Source organism: Trichosurus vulpecula, chromosome 1 (genome assembly GCF_011100635.1).
Source record: "Trichosurus vulpecula isolate mTriVul1 chromosome 1, mTriVul1.pri, whole genome shotgun sequence".
Taxonomy (NCBI): Eukaryota; Metazoa; Chordata; class Mammalia; order Diprotodontia; family Phalangeridae; genus Trichosurus; species Trichosurus vulpecula.
In genome coordinates this window covers 224,952,137-224,966,724 of record NC_050573.1, presented here as the reverse complement: position 1 = coordinate 224,966,724, position 14,588 = coordinate 224,952,137, and the positions used below count along the sequence as shown (strand labels likewise).

The 14,588-nt window shown below is 34.1% G+C and overlaps 1 protein-coding gene across 2 annotated transcripts in view; it reads left to right on the top strand.

The window, feature by feature from the left end:
- The window catches only part of CEP192 (centrosomal protein 192), a 146,285-nt gene that overhangs the window by 40,257 nt on the left and 91,440 nt on the right, over positions 1 to 14,588 (top strand). The window contains exons 12-17 of one of the 2 annotated variants that reach the window (XM_036757884.1): positions 5,185 to 5,249; positions 6,306 to 6,515; positions 8,779 to 8,899; positions 11,891 to 12,012; positions 12,867 to 13,896; positions 14,003 to 14,129. In XM_036757884.1, the coding sequence (XP_036613779.1) occupies positions 5,185 to 5,249; positions 6,306 to 6,515; positions 8,779 to 8,899; positions 11,891 to 12,012; positions 12,867 to 13,896; positions 14,003 to 14,129 (1,675 nt within the window). Of the gene's footprint in view, positions 1 to 5,184; positions 5,250 to 6,305; positions 6,516 to 8,778; positions 8,900 to 11,890; positions 12,013 to 12,866; positions 13,897 to 13,981; positions 14,130 to 14,588 lie in introns of both variants that reach the window. The other variant, XM_036757875.1, reaches the window with a different exon arrangement.

Sequence of the window (14,588 nt, the reverse complement as noted above, 5' to 3'; positions counted from 1 at the left end):
TGGTGTTTGTGGGTTGAGAAGACCGGCGGTCACTGACAGAGGGCACCAGGGCCCGCTCTGCCCGGCTCCTGGTCTGGTTGATCCATGCCGCTCGGGCTGGGCTCTGCTCCACTCCATTCCTAGCTCCCAGCTCCATGTGGGATACACCTCACCCAGAGACCATACAGGCTGTCCTGGGCTGGAGCCCTGCTTCCCTCAGGTATTCTGTGGGTTCCACCGCTCTAGAATTGGTTCAGAGCCATTTTCTATAGGTTTTTGGAGGGACTCGGCAGGGAGCTCAAGCTGGTCCCTGCTTTCCAGCCGCCATCTTGGCTCCGCCCCCCCCCCCCCCCATTTTAATGCTTAATGAAGAGTTTTTAAGCCTAGATTAGTACTTCTCCTCTTTCACGTACAATGATGAGAGTTTTAGAGCTGGCAGAAATCTAATCATCTCATATGTTCCGGTTCTGAAAAGAAGAATGTATTTTATGTTAAAGATACCTTTCATATCACCAGTGAGAAATTGTTAGAAAATAAAAATTGCAGTTTAATGGAAAATTAGTTCCATTTCATTTCAGGAAATATTTATTACATTTATTAAGGCCCCATTGTGTACAAAACAGATACAAAGATGAATAAGACAGTTCCTTCCCCTGAGGACTTTAAGGTCGATAAAAATTTTCTAAAAGTGATACAGACTAAAAATTAGATTTCTTCAGACATATTAAAAACTTTAATAATAGGATTTTAAAATTTTGTTTAAAAGGGCACTTGGAAGCTATGTGGCTTCTTGGTTTCATTAGGTTCTTTCATTATAGCCTTATGGCAAAAGTAGTGATGAAAGCTACTTTTACAGAGTCAAAATAATCTACTTGAAAGACCATCTCAGATATCGTTTATTCGTAATGTTACGTGACAAATGGTAGCCCAGTATCTGCTTAAAGACCTTCATTAATAGAGAACTCACTTCTTCCTAAGCCAGCCTTTTCACATTTGGACAATTCTTTTTTTTTTGTTTTAATTTGACTATGTGCACACTTTTTTTTTTTGACACTGTTTAATATTTTTTTATTTTTAGTTTACAACACTCTGTTCTACATAATTTTGAGTTCCAGATTTTCTTCCCTCTCTCCCCTCCTCCCTCCCCAAGACGGCATGGAATCCAATATATCTTCTACGTATAACTTCGCATTGAACTTATTTACACACTAGTCAAGCTGTGGAGAAGAATTATGACCAATGGAATGAATCATGAGAAAGCAGAAACAGAACCAAAAAAAACCCAAAACAAAAACAAAAGAGAGAAAAAAAAGTGGGAAAAAAAAGGCGAGCATAAAGTGTGCTTCGATCTGCATTCATGCTTCATAGTTTTTTCTCTGGATGTAGATAATATTCTCCATTGTGAGTCCTTTGGAGTTGTCTTTGCACCTTGTTTTGCTGAGAAGAGCCAAGTCTATCAGGGTTAGTCCTCACAGAATCCATGTGTCTGTGGTTGTGTATAATGTTCTCCTGGCTCTGCTCCGCTCACTCAGCATTATATCGTGTAGGTTTTTCCAGGTTGTTATGAAGTCCGTATCATCCCCATTTCTTATAACACAATTGTATTCCATTATCTTCATATACCACAGTTTGTTCAGCCATTCCCCAATTAATGGACATCCCCTTGATTTCCAATTCTTAGCTACTACAAAAAGAGCCGCTATAAATATTTTTGTACATATGGTCCTTTTCCACTTGTGTGATCTCTTTGAGATACAACCCTAGAAGTGGTATTGCTGGGTCAAAGGGTATGAACATTTTTATAGCCCTTTGGGCATAGTTTCAAATTGCTTTCCAGAATGGCCGGATCAGTTCACAACACATTTGGACAATTCTGATTATTAGGAAGTTATTTTTTTTAAATATCAAATGAAAAGCTTTCTACTTGTACTTCTACTCACTGGGTAGAACCCTGGGTTCTGCTCTTTGGGTCCAAGTAGAACAAGTCTAGTTCCTCTTGTATGTGGATAGACAGCTCTCTTGTCCCCTTCTCTGCCCCATCTTCTCTAGTTTTGTCAACTGTTCTTCCCTTGTGTGAATGGTCTCATCTTCCTTGCTGTGATAGTCACTCTTATCTGAATATGCTCCACCTTGTTAATGTCCTTCATAAAATGTGGTACAATGTGGTACTCTGGATGTATTCTGTAGAGTGAACAGAATGTACTCTCTTGATAGTGTGCCCCTTTTGATGTTGCCTAAGCTAGATTAGCTGTGACATACTGTTTACTTTTATTGAGATTACTGTTCACTAAAATCCCAGAACACTTTTATAGTCACTTGTTTAGCCACTTCTCTTATGTCTTGAACTTGTATAATTAATTTTGGCTCAAAGTATAGAACTGTATTTGTTTATCCCTGTTCAGCCAAATCCTTTTGGATCCTTAATTTGTCATTCCTGTGTTAGTTATCCCCCTAGCTTTATGTCTTCTGAACATTTCATAAGTATTTATGAATGACTTCTAGCCTAGTCTTGAATTAAAATCTTAATTTAATAAATATTTATTCGTTAATTTATTTACCACAGTTTGTTTAGCCATTCCCCAGTTGGTGGTTATCTACTTTGTTTCCATTTCTTTGTTACCATAAAAAGTGCAGTTATCAACATTTGTTCTTATATTATAAATATTTATTCTTATCGATGTATTTCCTTGGAGTAAGCCAGGAACCTCTAGGAAAAAAAGTACATTTTACTCACTTCATTTGAATATTTCCAAATTGCTTTCCAAAATGGTTGTGCTGATTCATACAGTTTTACCAATGCACCAGTGTGCTCATCTTCCCACAACTCGTACAAGCATTGACAGTAGCTGTCTGTTGTCATTGCCAGTTTTCAGTGTATGAGGTGAAAGAAACATTATTGTTGTTTTAATTTTCATTTCTCTTATTAGTAATTTGGATAATTCTTTCATATGGTTATTAATAATTTGCAATTCTTCCTTTGTTCATATCCATTAACCACTTAATTGTTGGGAATCACTTTTATTCTTTTATTTTTCTGTTAATTATTTATGTATTTTGGATATCAAGCTCTTATCTGAGAAATCTGATTGACTTTTTTTCCTTCTACTTTTTAAGTCCATTTATTTTGTTTAGAAGCTTTCAGTTTCTAAGAGTTCTGTCTTATCTTTTGGATTGCTTATTTTTATCTTTATTTTATGTATTTTTGGAAAGACAATTCAGTGTCTCAAAGACAATAGGAAGGCATTAAAGGTGAAAAAGATAGCAAAGAGAAGATGAAACTGTCCCTGTTTGCTAATTATATGGTAGTTTACTTGGGAAATCCTGGGTTATCACCCAAAGTCATTAATTGAGACTGTAATTAATTGTGGTTTCAGACTACAAAATAAACCCTCAAAAATCATCATTTCTATATAACAATAACAAAACTCAACAGATAATATTAGAAAGGGAAATTCCTTTCCAAAATAGCAATAAAATTAATAAAATATTTGGGGATCATTTTGCCAGGACACAAAATACTTATATAGATCCAACTATAAAGTGATTCAGTTATAAACTTTAAGATATAAAGTAAAACTTAATAGTTGGAGGAAAATTTTATGCTCATGGCTTGCCCATGCCAGTATAATAAAAATGGACAATTCTACCAAATTTAATTTATAGTTTTAATGCCATATGAATTAGATTATAGTTTATAGAACTTAGTTAAATAAAATTCATTTTGAAAGTAAAAGATCTTTAACATTATTGGTACCTATAAAAAGGGGTAGAAAGCAAAGGAAGAATTCCATGCGTTTTTCGTTATCTCTCATGTCTGCAATATTCTTTCTATTTATCTCCTGGTTTCCTTTTAAGTTCCAACTAAAATTCTACCTTCTACAGGAAATCTTTCCCAGTCCCCCTTAATGTTAATGCTTTTCTTCTTTTGACCATCTTCAATTTAATTTTATCTTGTTTTTACATAATGATTTGTTTGTAATCCCTAACAATAGATCAGGCCTGCATAATATATGGCCCACCAAAGGATTTTGGGCAGCTGTCACGTGATTCACAGCATCAGCCATTGTCAGTCTGATGTGACAGCCCCCCCAAATCCTTTGGCAGACCACAAATGGCCCCACGGGGTATATGTTGAGCAGGCCTGCATTAGATTGTTTTGATAACTTCAGTTTATTCTTCAGATGTCTTGTTTTTACATAATTATTTTCTTGTAGTCTCTCTCCTGTTATATTGTGAACTCCTTGAGAGCAAGTACTCTTGTGTTTTTGTTTGTTTTTTGGAGGGCATGTGGTTGTTCTTTGTGTCCCTAGAGCTTTAGCACAGTGCCTGACAAATTATAGGCACTGAGTGTTTGTGACCTTGACTTTAAGAACCTCATTATTCCCTTAAATTATTGATATGTTAAAGGCACATTAGCCATAATATTTCAGTTGAGAAGCGGGAGATGCAAGTTAGTGAAAGTGCAAGCCAAATCTATTGTCATAACTTCATGACTGCTATGGCACATTTACCATAACTGAAGTTTGTTATGATGACCATGAGGCACAAAAGAAGTGAAGCAAAAAATTCAACATTTTTTTGACATTCATTGTTGTGCTTAGTTCTTCAGGAATTTGAGGATAAGACAAACTCTATCCTCGGTAAGTTTATGAGTCTATAAGGAAGATAAGACTCAAGCACAAATACAAGGTTTCATGTACTAAATGTTTTAAGAGGGACTACTACAGGAGTTCGGTATGAAACCAGAGGCATAGGGGGATTACACAGGAAACCTACAATCATACTAGAGGTTGTAATGTGCTTTTATGGCCATAACCCCATGCCGTATGAGGTATTCTTAGCATCTCTGGCAATGTAGGTAGGTAAAGTGGTTTTATTTACTTATTCTAAGGAATTTTACCTAAAGCCATTCATTGACTGATTTGTAAATAAGTGCCATGTAGTGATAGGATTTGAACTATTGCCTTCTGACTTCAAGTTTAGTCTGTGTTTCACTTTAGCTTTTTTTACCCTAATGTAATAGGGTTTAACTTAAAAAGCTAGTGATTCATGGTTTCACATGCTATACACAATATGTGTATAATAATTTTTTTGGATATTTGAACTATTTTTATTTCCACAGAATTTTTCTTTGTCAAGTAACATAGTTTTGTAGGTGAGTAGTTGTTAGCACTATTAATATTGTTTTGCCAAACTCTTTTTAAGCCGAAGCAATGGCTTTGATTGCTCAAGATGAAGAAGAATTCAAAAGAGAACACAGGTTTATGCAGGTTAGTAATTTATTTCAAATCGTTAATAATGGCGAACATTTATATAGTGCTTACTGTGTGCTAAGAGCTTTACAATTGTTATCTTATTTGATGTTCGTAACAACCGTAGGAGGTAGTTGCTGTCATTATTCCCATTTTACTGATGAGGAAACTGAGCCAGACAGAGATGGTGGGCCTTTCTTAGGGTCATACAGCTAGTAAGTGTCTGTCTATGTCTGACTTTGAACTCAGATCTTCCTGACTCTAGACCTGATGCTCTCTAAATATTAGTCTTCTTATAGTCTAAATGAAGGTAAAATTTAAATTTCCTTATGAATAAGATTTTTTATTTAATGCTTTAACATTTGCAAAATACCTTTCCCACAACCCTCTTAGGTGGGTATTATAAATGTCATAACCTTGAGTATTAAGAAACTGAGGTTCAAAAAAAGTTAAGTGATTTGCCTGTTGTGTCACATAGCTAGTGTCAAGTCTGGGATTAAAACCTAGATTTTTTCTGATTCCACATCCAGTAGTCTTTTCAGTGTTGTACAGTGCTTCTAAAATGTAATCAGCATAATTTTTAATGGGGTATGGGTTTGGACCATGGTTATTGCATGTACGTTGTAGAGTGTCAGGCACAATATAATCACTGTGTACCTCTGAAGCCCTCTCTCGCTCCTTTATACTTTGAATATTTTAGGGTTCTCTTTGCAGAATAAACAAGTGACTAAACCACAATGAGTTTTAAAAATTTCTTTGCAGTTCAGTTCAGATTGTGATGAAAGGCTCTACGTAGTATTTCTCTATAATTTTTAACTATGCTAGAAATAGAAATTATTTTAATTTTAATGCATTTTCCTTATATAAAGAACTTTTATTAATGAATGTGATTATATCAAACACAATATCTTGAGGTTTGCAAGCAAACAAAAAAAAAAGATATGCCATTGAATTTAAATATACCTCTACTCACTCAGGTTTCCTCCTCTTGTTTATTTTTGACTTTGAAAGACAAATTACTTTACAAAAGATCTTCAAAATTTAAGCACTCTCCTAAAATTATTTTCTTCATAGGAAGAGAAAGTAGATCTTCAGAATACTTCAGGTACCCTAGGGGATACATCATGGAGTGCCTCTGTTAATTATAATCTATTGAAGAGATCACACACCACATCAGATATAACTGGTGATGATGCCAGTTATTTGCGGCTCTCTTTAGGGGAATTCTTTGGTCAGAGATCTGAAGCACTTGGCTGCCTTGGAGGAGGTATTAATGTGAAAAGGGTATGTATAAGAATATGCGAAGAAACATCAAAGTGGTCAGAAATTTTGCTGTTCTCTGTGCTTTTTGTAGCTGTGCATCTGTACTGGATGATAGGTCAAAACCTTTTAAATAAGTAAATAATAATAATAATAATGATGAATAAAGATTTGTCTTTATTTGTATTTTACAGCCTTTAAAAACTTACACTGTGTTACACTGTGTTCTCATAGAAGGAAATTCATTCCTACATATAGAAATCAAAATCCAGGGTTGGAAAGTACAAACATTTTTGCATTGTTGAAAGAATTCCTTGAAAGTTCATTTCAGTAAACTTCACAATTTAAAAAAATAAATTATGAACTGATTTTAAAATCTGACAGTGAAAACATGCCACAGGACTTACAGGTGGCTTGTAATCTATTTTTAACCAACTTGAAGGGATATCAGAATTGCACTATTGCATCCAAACCTTAAAATGAAACTTATGTCATATGAAAAAGTTGTATGATTTTTGCTTAAATGAAAAAAATTTTTTGGTTTTTGCTGTATTTATAGAAATATTTAATTTAGGAGGTTTGTAGAATACTGTGCTTTCATACATAGGTGGTTAATAAATACTTGAATTGGAAAGTATTCATTAAAGGGGGTATTTTGTGGCTATTCCAAAGTAATAAATGCTGGGTTTTGTTCTACTGTGAGTTTGAAGATAAATGTTTTTCTTAAATATTTCCAAAATATGTTGTAACAATTCTTTGAATCGATAAGTTAGTTGGTGATTGGATTCATAAACTCCTTAGTGGCTGTTTCAGGGCAATATTTAGCTCACACCTTTCAGAGAGTAGATTGCCTTATGCATAGTGAATTATTTTTATAAAATATCTCCCCAGATTGACTTAAATTCACAAAGTTTATATCACCTCAGATCGACTTAAATTCACAAAGTTTATCTGCCAACATGCCATCATTTTTTTCCCACCTCTATCTTATTTGAGATTTTGCTTTATTACTATCCTCAGCCCTGGCACCAATTGTCTGGACAAATTTTTTTCCCCAAGCAAAACTATTTTACAGCTTCAAATGAAATCACTAAGAACTGGATTTGTAGTCAGATTTTTTTTTTTAAATAGCAACAACATTGCTTTATATGATCCCAGTTTGCAGGATCAGAGAAGGGAATGAAACTGCCTTGGACCAGACTCTATTGAATTAACAGGTGAAAAGAAAATAACTTTGAATTCATCAGGGTAAAAAGGATATTCTCTTTTGCTCTTTATTCCTGGTCTTTGTGAATTTTTTGATAAATTTATATTTGATGTGGGTTTTCCTCTCTTGAATGATGAGGATATTTGAAATAAAATGTTAGAAAGATAATTGCTCTGTGTAATGGATCAAAAGAATGCAGCTTAGTGTCTTTCTGCCCCTCTCCTTTTCTTTCCAAATTGCCAGACAAATAGTGCACTTACAATCAAGTAAAACCAGTCATTTATTAAGTGCTTACTATATATAATGCCATTTTATATAAATATACATATGAATTATATATATGTATATGTGTATACACACACATACATACATATATGGAGAGAGAGCCTAGAGTTAAGATGACAAGCAAATTTGAGTTTTATTACCTTGTAAGGGGAGATTTATTTGAACTTGATTTACATTTAAATGGATAAAATAGAATACAAAATTATAAGTGCATCAGAATGTATAACCACTACTATTGGAGTGAAGGAAGGGCTTTATGGAAGAGGTAGCATTTCTTTGGTTCTTCAGGGATGAGATAGGAACCAATAGGTGGAACGAGTAAATAGAGGAAGAAGTACTATCATGCATTTCTATTAGTGTTCTGCAAAGTAGGAATAGAAATAAGTGGGATTATTTTAAGGAGTTCTTTTTGACCTTGTGAACAGGGAATTTTTGGGCCATCAAATTGTGAGATGTGTAAGTGGAATTGTTGTATAAATACTTTTCTGTAGTACTAGGTGAATTGGTTACACATATATTGTAGAGAAACTAGGATTAAAGAGAGGAACTGTCAAATAAAAATCCATCAGGAAATGCATATAACTTTTCAGGACTGCAAAGCAAGGTATATCAAATTGAAATGACATTTTGGTGAAATATGGTATAATTATTTAAAGGACATTTTGCTTAGAGGGTTGAGCTTGATGGACTGTAATATTTCTGAACTACTTTGTAAAATGAACTGCATTATAGTAAAATCTCTTGAAACGTTACAGTTTGAAAATTAAGAAAATAACATGTCCAATTATTTTGTAGCCATCGTTTGGTTACTTTATTACATCTCCAGAAAAAAGAGAACCTGTAGCTCTATTGAGGGAATCTGATGTATCAACAGACAATTTAGAGCAAGATCAAGAGCAGCATGTTCTCTTTTCAGGTAATGGTTGAAGTTTTGGGGCCTAATTAACTCTTAAGATTGTAATCTTAACAGTTGCTTTCACTCAAGTCCATATTTTCTTTAATATTGGGGGAGAGAGCTACTGAGCAGTCTCTTTTTTTAAAAATACTCAATTTTCCTTTTTCTTACATTAAAATTTATTTAGAGTAATTTAAGACTTCAGATCTTAAATGTTTGTTGATTAGTTGGACCCAAGAAAGGTGTGCCTTTAGGCTTCCCAACCCCCAGATCCGTATTTCCTTTTGAAGATTTGTGGTGGCTATTAGTGATGTCGGTCATGGTAGCTAGATTGTAGTTCTGGTAACAGATTATACCTGTATTCTGTGCCTCATTAAATAGAGGTTCATCCATTAGTATGCTGACCATTAATTAGATGGTAAATTCTTTGGTGTTAGCAACCCCCAACACAAAGACAAAGGTAAAATGAACCTCAGTCTTACCATAATCATGTGGCTTCTGAAGTGGTTTTGGCAGAACAACAAGTAAGGTAGGAAAGGATGCTGAGAATCAGTTTCTGATCATCTTATGAATCTTAAGTGTTGATATTCTACGGGTGAGGTCCATGTTTACTGTGCAGTAAGTGTGTGTGTTTGTTAATTTGAACAATCTTGATATTCTTGCTGTAAGTAAAATGAGAAGACAGTGGTTCAGTGGCCTTCCTTGAGAGACAAAGGAATTGGCAATTCTAAAGGAAAAAATAAACATAATTTCTTAGTAAACTTAATTTTCTCCTTTTGCAGTTTCTTCAAATGTTTCTTGAGAAACATTTATAAAAAGACTATCATGAAGATAACGGCAGCTTGTTTGCCAGTTTCTATGGCACAGGGTAGTGAGATAGCGAAAATTTTATAAAGAACTCAAAAAAGTTGCCAAGTTAAATCAACATATACTTTAATACTTGGTAATTTGAATGTAAAGGTATGGTTAGGAGAGGATGCTAAAAATGTTGGATATCTCAGGAGTAAGAAACAAAACAATTGGAGACTTTTAGACTACACAGAAACCTCACCTGTTGTCAGTATTTTCATTAGAAAGATTTGGGAGGGGGCAGCTAGGTGGCACAGTGAGTAGAGCACCGGCCCTGGAGTCAGGAGGACCTGAGTTCAAATCCAGCCTCAGATACTTGACATGTGTACTGGCTGTGTGACCTTGGGCAAATCACTTAACCCCAATTGCCCTGCCAAAAAGCAAAAAAAAAAAAGAAAGAAAGAAAAAGAAAGATTTGGGAGGTGCTAGACGGGGCTAGCATCAAATAATATGAAGAAAATTGATCATATTTTTTAACAGGAAAGGAATGATTACACATATGGAAGTCATTTCCAAATTGACTGTGTTAAACCATCAGCTTGTAAGTGAAAGCTCAAAATCAAATACCAACCAATTTAGAAGAATAAAAACGAGAACATGGGACATGTACTTGAGCCAACTCCAGCCTAACCTTTTAATCAAGCTGTTGATGCTTGAAAGTGGGAAATGAACAAAGCATCTGACATCGACATAGACTTATTGTTTCTTAAGAAAGTTTTGCCTGAGTAAATAAAACTATTACCATAAGTAAAAACAAAAGAGCCTTGAAACTTCCTCAGCTAACATGAGTTCCTTCTCAAGGAGACAGATGAAAGCCAAGCACTTACTGATTAAATGTCTTCTAAGTGTTAGGCTCTGGGAATGTAAAATGAAAAAATTTTTGCAATGAAAAAGCCCCCAGGGAACTTGTGTTTCATATATTTTGGGTCCTTAATAAATACTGCTTACCTATATTTTATGCAGTGTAGTATAGTGCAAAGTTCACTGAACTTAGAGACATTACACTTGAGTTAAAATCTCAAATCAGCTACTTATGACCTTGGGCAAGTCACTTAACCTCTCTGGGCTTCAGGTTCCTCATCAGTAAAATGAGACAGTTGGACTAGATGCCATGTCAGGTCCCTGATAGCTCTAGAACTGTGTTTCTAAGTCCCTATGTATTCTCAGCAAGGGCCCTTCCCACTTTGGTTTAGTTAAAGGTATTGCTACCATGGCTAATGGGATCTTGAAATTGAAGAATGGAATGCAGTCAAAAGTGAAACTTCATGGTATAATGGTCCTACAGTATCCAGAGAACTGATCGGATCCTGTATCTGATAGTAAGATAAGCTTTGTGACCTTGAACAAGGCACTTCATCACTGAGGCTTGAGTTTTGTTACCTGTAAAAAAGGGGAAGGTATTAGGTCTCTAAATTGTATTTATGCTATAAGAGTCTATAAACTATACCTTATTTTAAAAGTAAATTATTTTAAGTTCAAAGTTTACTTATTTAAAATGTTTGAGCATCAGTTGCGATAATTGTTTTGTGGGTTACAAAATTGTATAAAGTCCCTTATCTTCAGGGAGTTTATAATCTAGTAGGTGAAATAAGACAGAAGATCAACTGGAGAAAGTAAAGTAAAAACGTTGAAATGCAGTCATTTGGAAAATTTTTCTATGTCATCCTTTTTCTATGAATAGTATGCTTATAATCTACATGTACTTTATGTTGTTTCTAGTAACTAGATGTGACTTTACTTAAATGACACTGCATTTTCATGATAATCATTTTTAATAATATCAAGCATTAGTTGAATACCAGTGTTTATAGGAAAGTGCTCTGCTTTAATCATCATTCTTAAACTCTTCATTTATGTAAAACTTAATGGTTGTAAAGGACAGATTACTTTGATTTGAAACTTTTTTCAGGGGATGGACTAAAATCCACATTGTTATATAGCAAATGGTAGAATCAGAAGTTTCCCCCCAAAACAAAACAGAATAGGTCTTAACATCAGCTACTGTCTGGTTCATTGCCTCATTTCATTTTTATTTAGTGAAAGATAGAAGTATCTTTTTTGGTAGTAGCCATTTATTTTTGTCTTCACTGTCATGGATTAACTGTATCAACTCTGTTGTTTCTACATTACATTGTAAATTTTAAAAAGTTTTTTTTTCTTCAGAAGACGTAAAAGAAAAATCCAAGGAGCCAGTATGTGATGAATCAGCTACATTTAACATTAGTAATTTAGAGACCACTTCACAAATAGATGAAAATGATGAGGCTTTTAAAGGAAGAGAAGAGGTATCTTGATCTTTTTATAAATAAATCACATTTAAGTAAAGTTACTTATTACTGTTATATAGAAAGAATAGCTGATAGTCATTTTTTCCTCTCCCAAATTATCTTTAGTGATCAAAGATAACAGGTTAGTTAAATGATTAAAATGCATGTTTTAAGAATTTGTTTTATTACTTTCTTGCACGTATTACTTTGTAAGTGTGCTTATTTCTGTATAATGTAAAACATTTCTCATTTTTATGTTATACTTAATTGTAACAGTTTCTAATGGCACCCCTGAAAGTTATTTTTTACCATAATTTTATCTAATGATGAAACCTAGAACTTGCTTAACTCAGTGGCTTATTCCTACCTAATTGTGTACAGGATAGATTTAAATGACTTCAGACATACAGGATAACCCATATGACCTATCACAAAATAAAATCTAACATGCTACGGAAAATATATGCTTTTATAAAAAAAATAGTGTCTTCTCTTTTTCCTTCTCGCCTATGTATATACTTAGCAGCTGCCTGTTTTGCCTGATGTGATGGCTGGCTCTGGATGTTGGCATTTTTAAGCTTCTGGTTCTTAATTCCTACTTTTCAATTTTTCCTTCATCTGAATCCTTGAAGGAATCAATCATAACCTTTCTTTAAGTGGTATTTTTCTCTTCCTGGATTTGTTGCTTGGTTTTTTTTATTGAAATTGTTTAGATTTGCAAATCCCTTTAAGAACCTATGATTGAAGCTGATGCATAAATGCTGCAGTTGATTCATAGAGGCACTCTCTTATAATGATCGTACATATATGTGCATATATTTCTCAATTGAATTAGTATACCTTGAATATGAATTCTTTTCTTTTTTTTTTAGGACACTTTGGTCAACAAAAGCAACAATGAAGGACTTGAGGACAAGATTTCTGATTGTAGTAGTGATACTATGCTCCATATAAGTACCATTGCTTCAGCTATTGATAATGCTTCAGTGAGTGCTGATCCTTCACAGTTAGCTGCTATGATGATGGCACTTTCAAATAAAAGTAAACAGAAGATTTTTCCAGAAGCTAGTAATAAAGAGAGGGACTTTTCTTTTGTAAATCAGATGTTACCTAGTCATTTAGAAAGTAATGGAACCAATTCATTTGATATGGAGAAATACCTGAAAAAAACAGAAGTTAGTAGATATGAAGGCAGTTCTGATAAGTTTTTGAGAACTGGATTATCTGGTAACTGGGATTTATCCTTATCCAATAAACAAACTGCACAAGATTTTCTTGAAGTAGATTTACACACTGACAGTGTAAATGTAAGGGAACCAGAAGAAAATCCAGATGTTATTTTAAATAAAGAAACAGAACTAGTAAGTCAGGATTCATTTGGTGCATCTGATATAAGTAAAAATATTGAAAAACAATGGGGTAACAAACAGTGTGTAGAAAATATTTCTGATAAAATGATTGCTAAACATTTATCACCCAAACAAATCTTGGTATTTGGTAAAAGTAATATAAGAGAACCCTTAATGGAAGATGCTACAGAAAATGAAAGGTCATTCAAAACTAAATCTTCCTCATTAAGGCAGATTGCAAGCAAAACCATGAACCCTCTAAAGTCACTCCTTGCTAATGCGGATAGAGAAACAGCTGATAAGATGTTTTGCGATAATGCCAAAATACCAGATGTTGGTAGAGGTGAAAAACCTACATTGAACAGCACCCCAAAGCCTAGTAGTTATTTGCCAGTGAGAAATTCTACCACAACATTCAACCGGACATCTCTAGGATGTAAAGAAATACATGATAGAGAAACCCAAAGGCAAAATGAGGACAATTGTGAGCCACATGGCAGCGACAAACATATGACCTGTGAAAAATCTTCTGAATTTTGCCTCCAAAATATTGGTAAGTGTTCTTGTGTACACATGTGTATTTGTGTTATGTGATCAGTTTCACCACATTTCATAATGCCTTTCCTGTTTTCATTGAGGAACAAACCATTGTTTAACAGATTTGAAAAACAGCTCTCCTGAGCAAGATGCACAGTGTTTAGAAGATGAACAGTTTAGCTTTAGACCTTCTACTTCACCACTGATTCATTCTTTTCCTAGTGAAGTTGCTGAAACACCTATTTCAGGGTAAGTATTTTTTGAAGTGTAGAAATTGTAATCTTTGTATTTTGCTTTTAAGAATATAAATTGAAAAATATACTTAAACTTTGACAGTACCTTTAGTTATAAAAGGTAAAAGGGAGAAAATTTTGCCTAATTCGTAATTAATTGGTAATCAAAAGTGATTTGATAAACAGCTAAGTTTGAGTTCTAGGAATTAATTGGTTTTCAGGGTTCATGGTAGATGATTCCATAAACTGTCTCTGTATTATTGTAGATCTGCCCTAAAACATGGTAATGACTAATTTTTGAGAGCCCAGCATGAGCAGAGAATTGAATGCCCAGTGGGCCCAGTGTTCTTTGTGGATTGTTTTAGGTGCAGCATCAAGATACATCATTTCATGGATGTAACCAACATTGTACATATATTCTACTTAGAATGGTGGCAGATCCAATCAACATTTTGGCTTAAACAGATTACAGAAA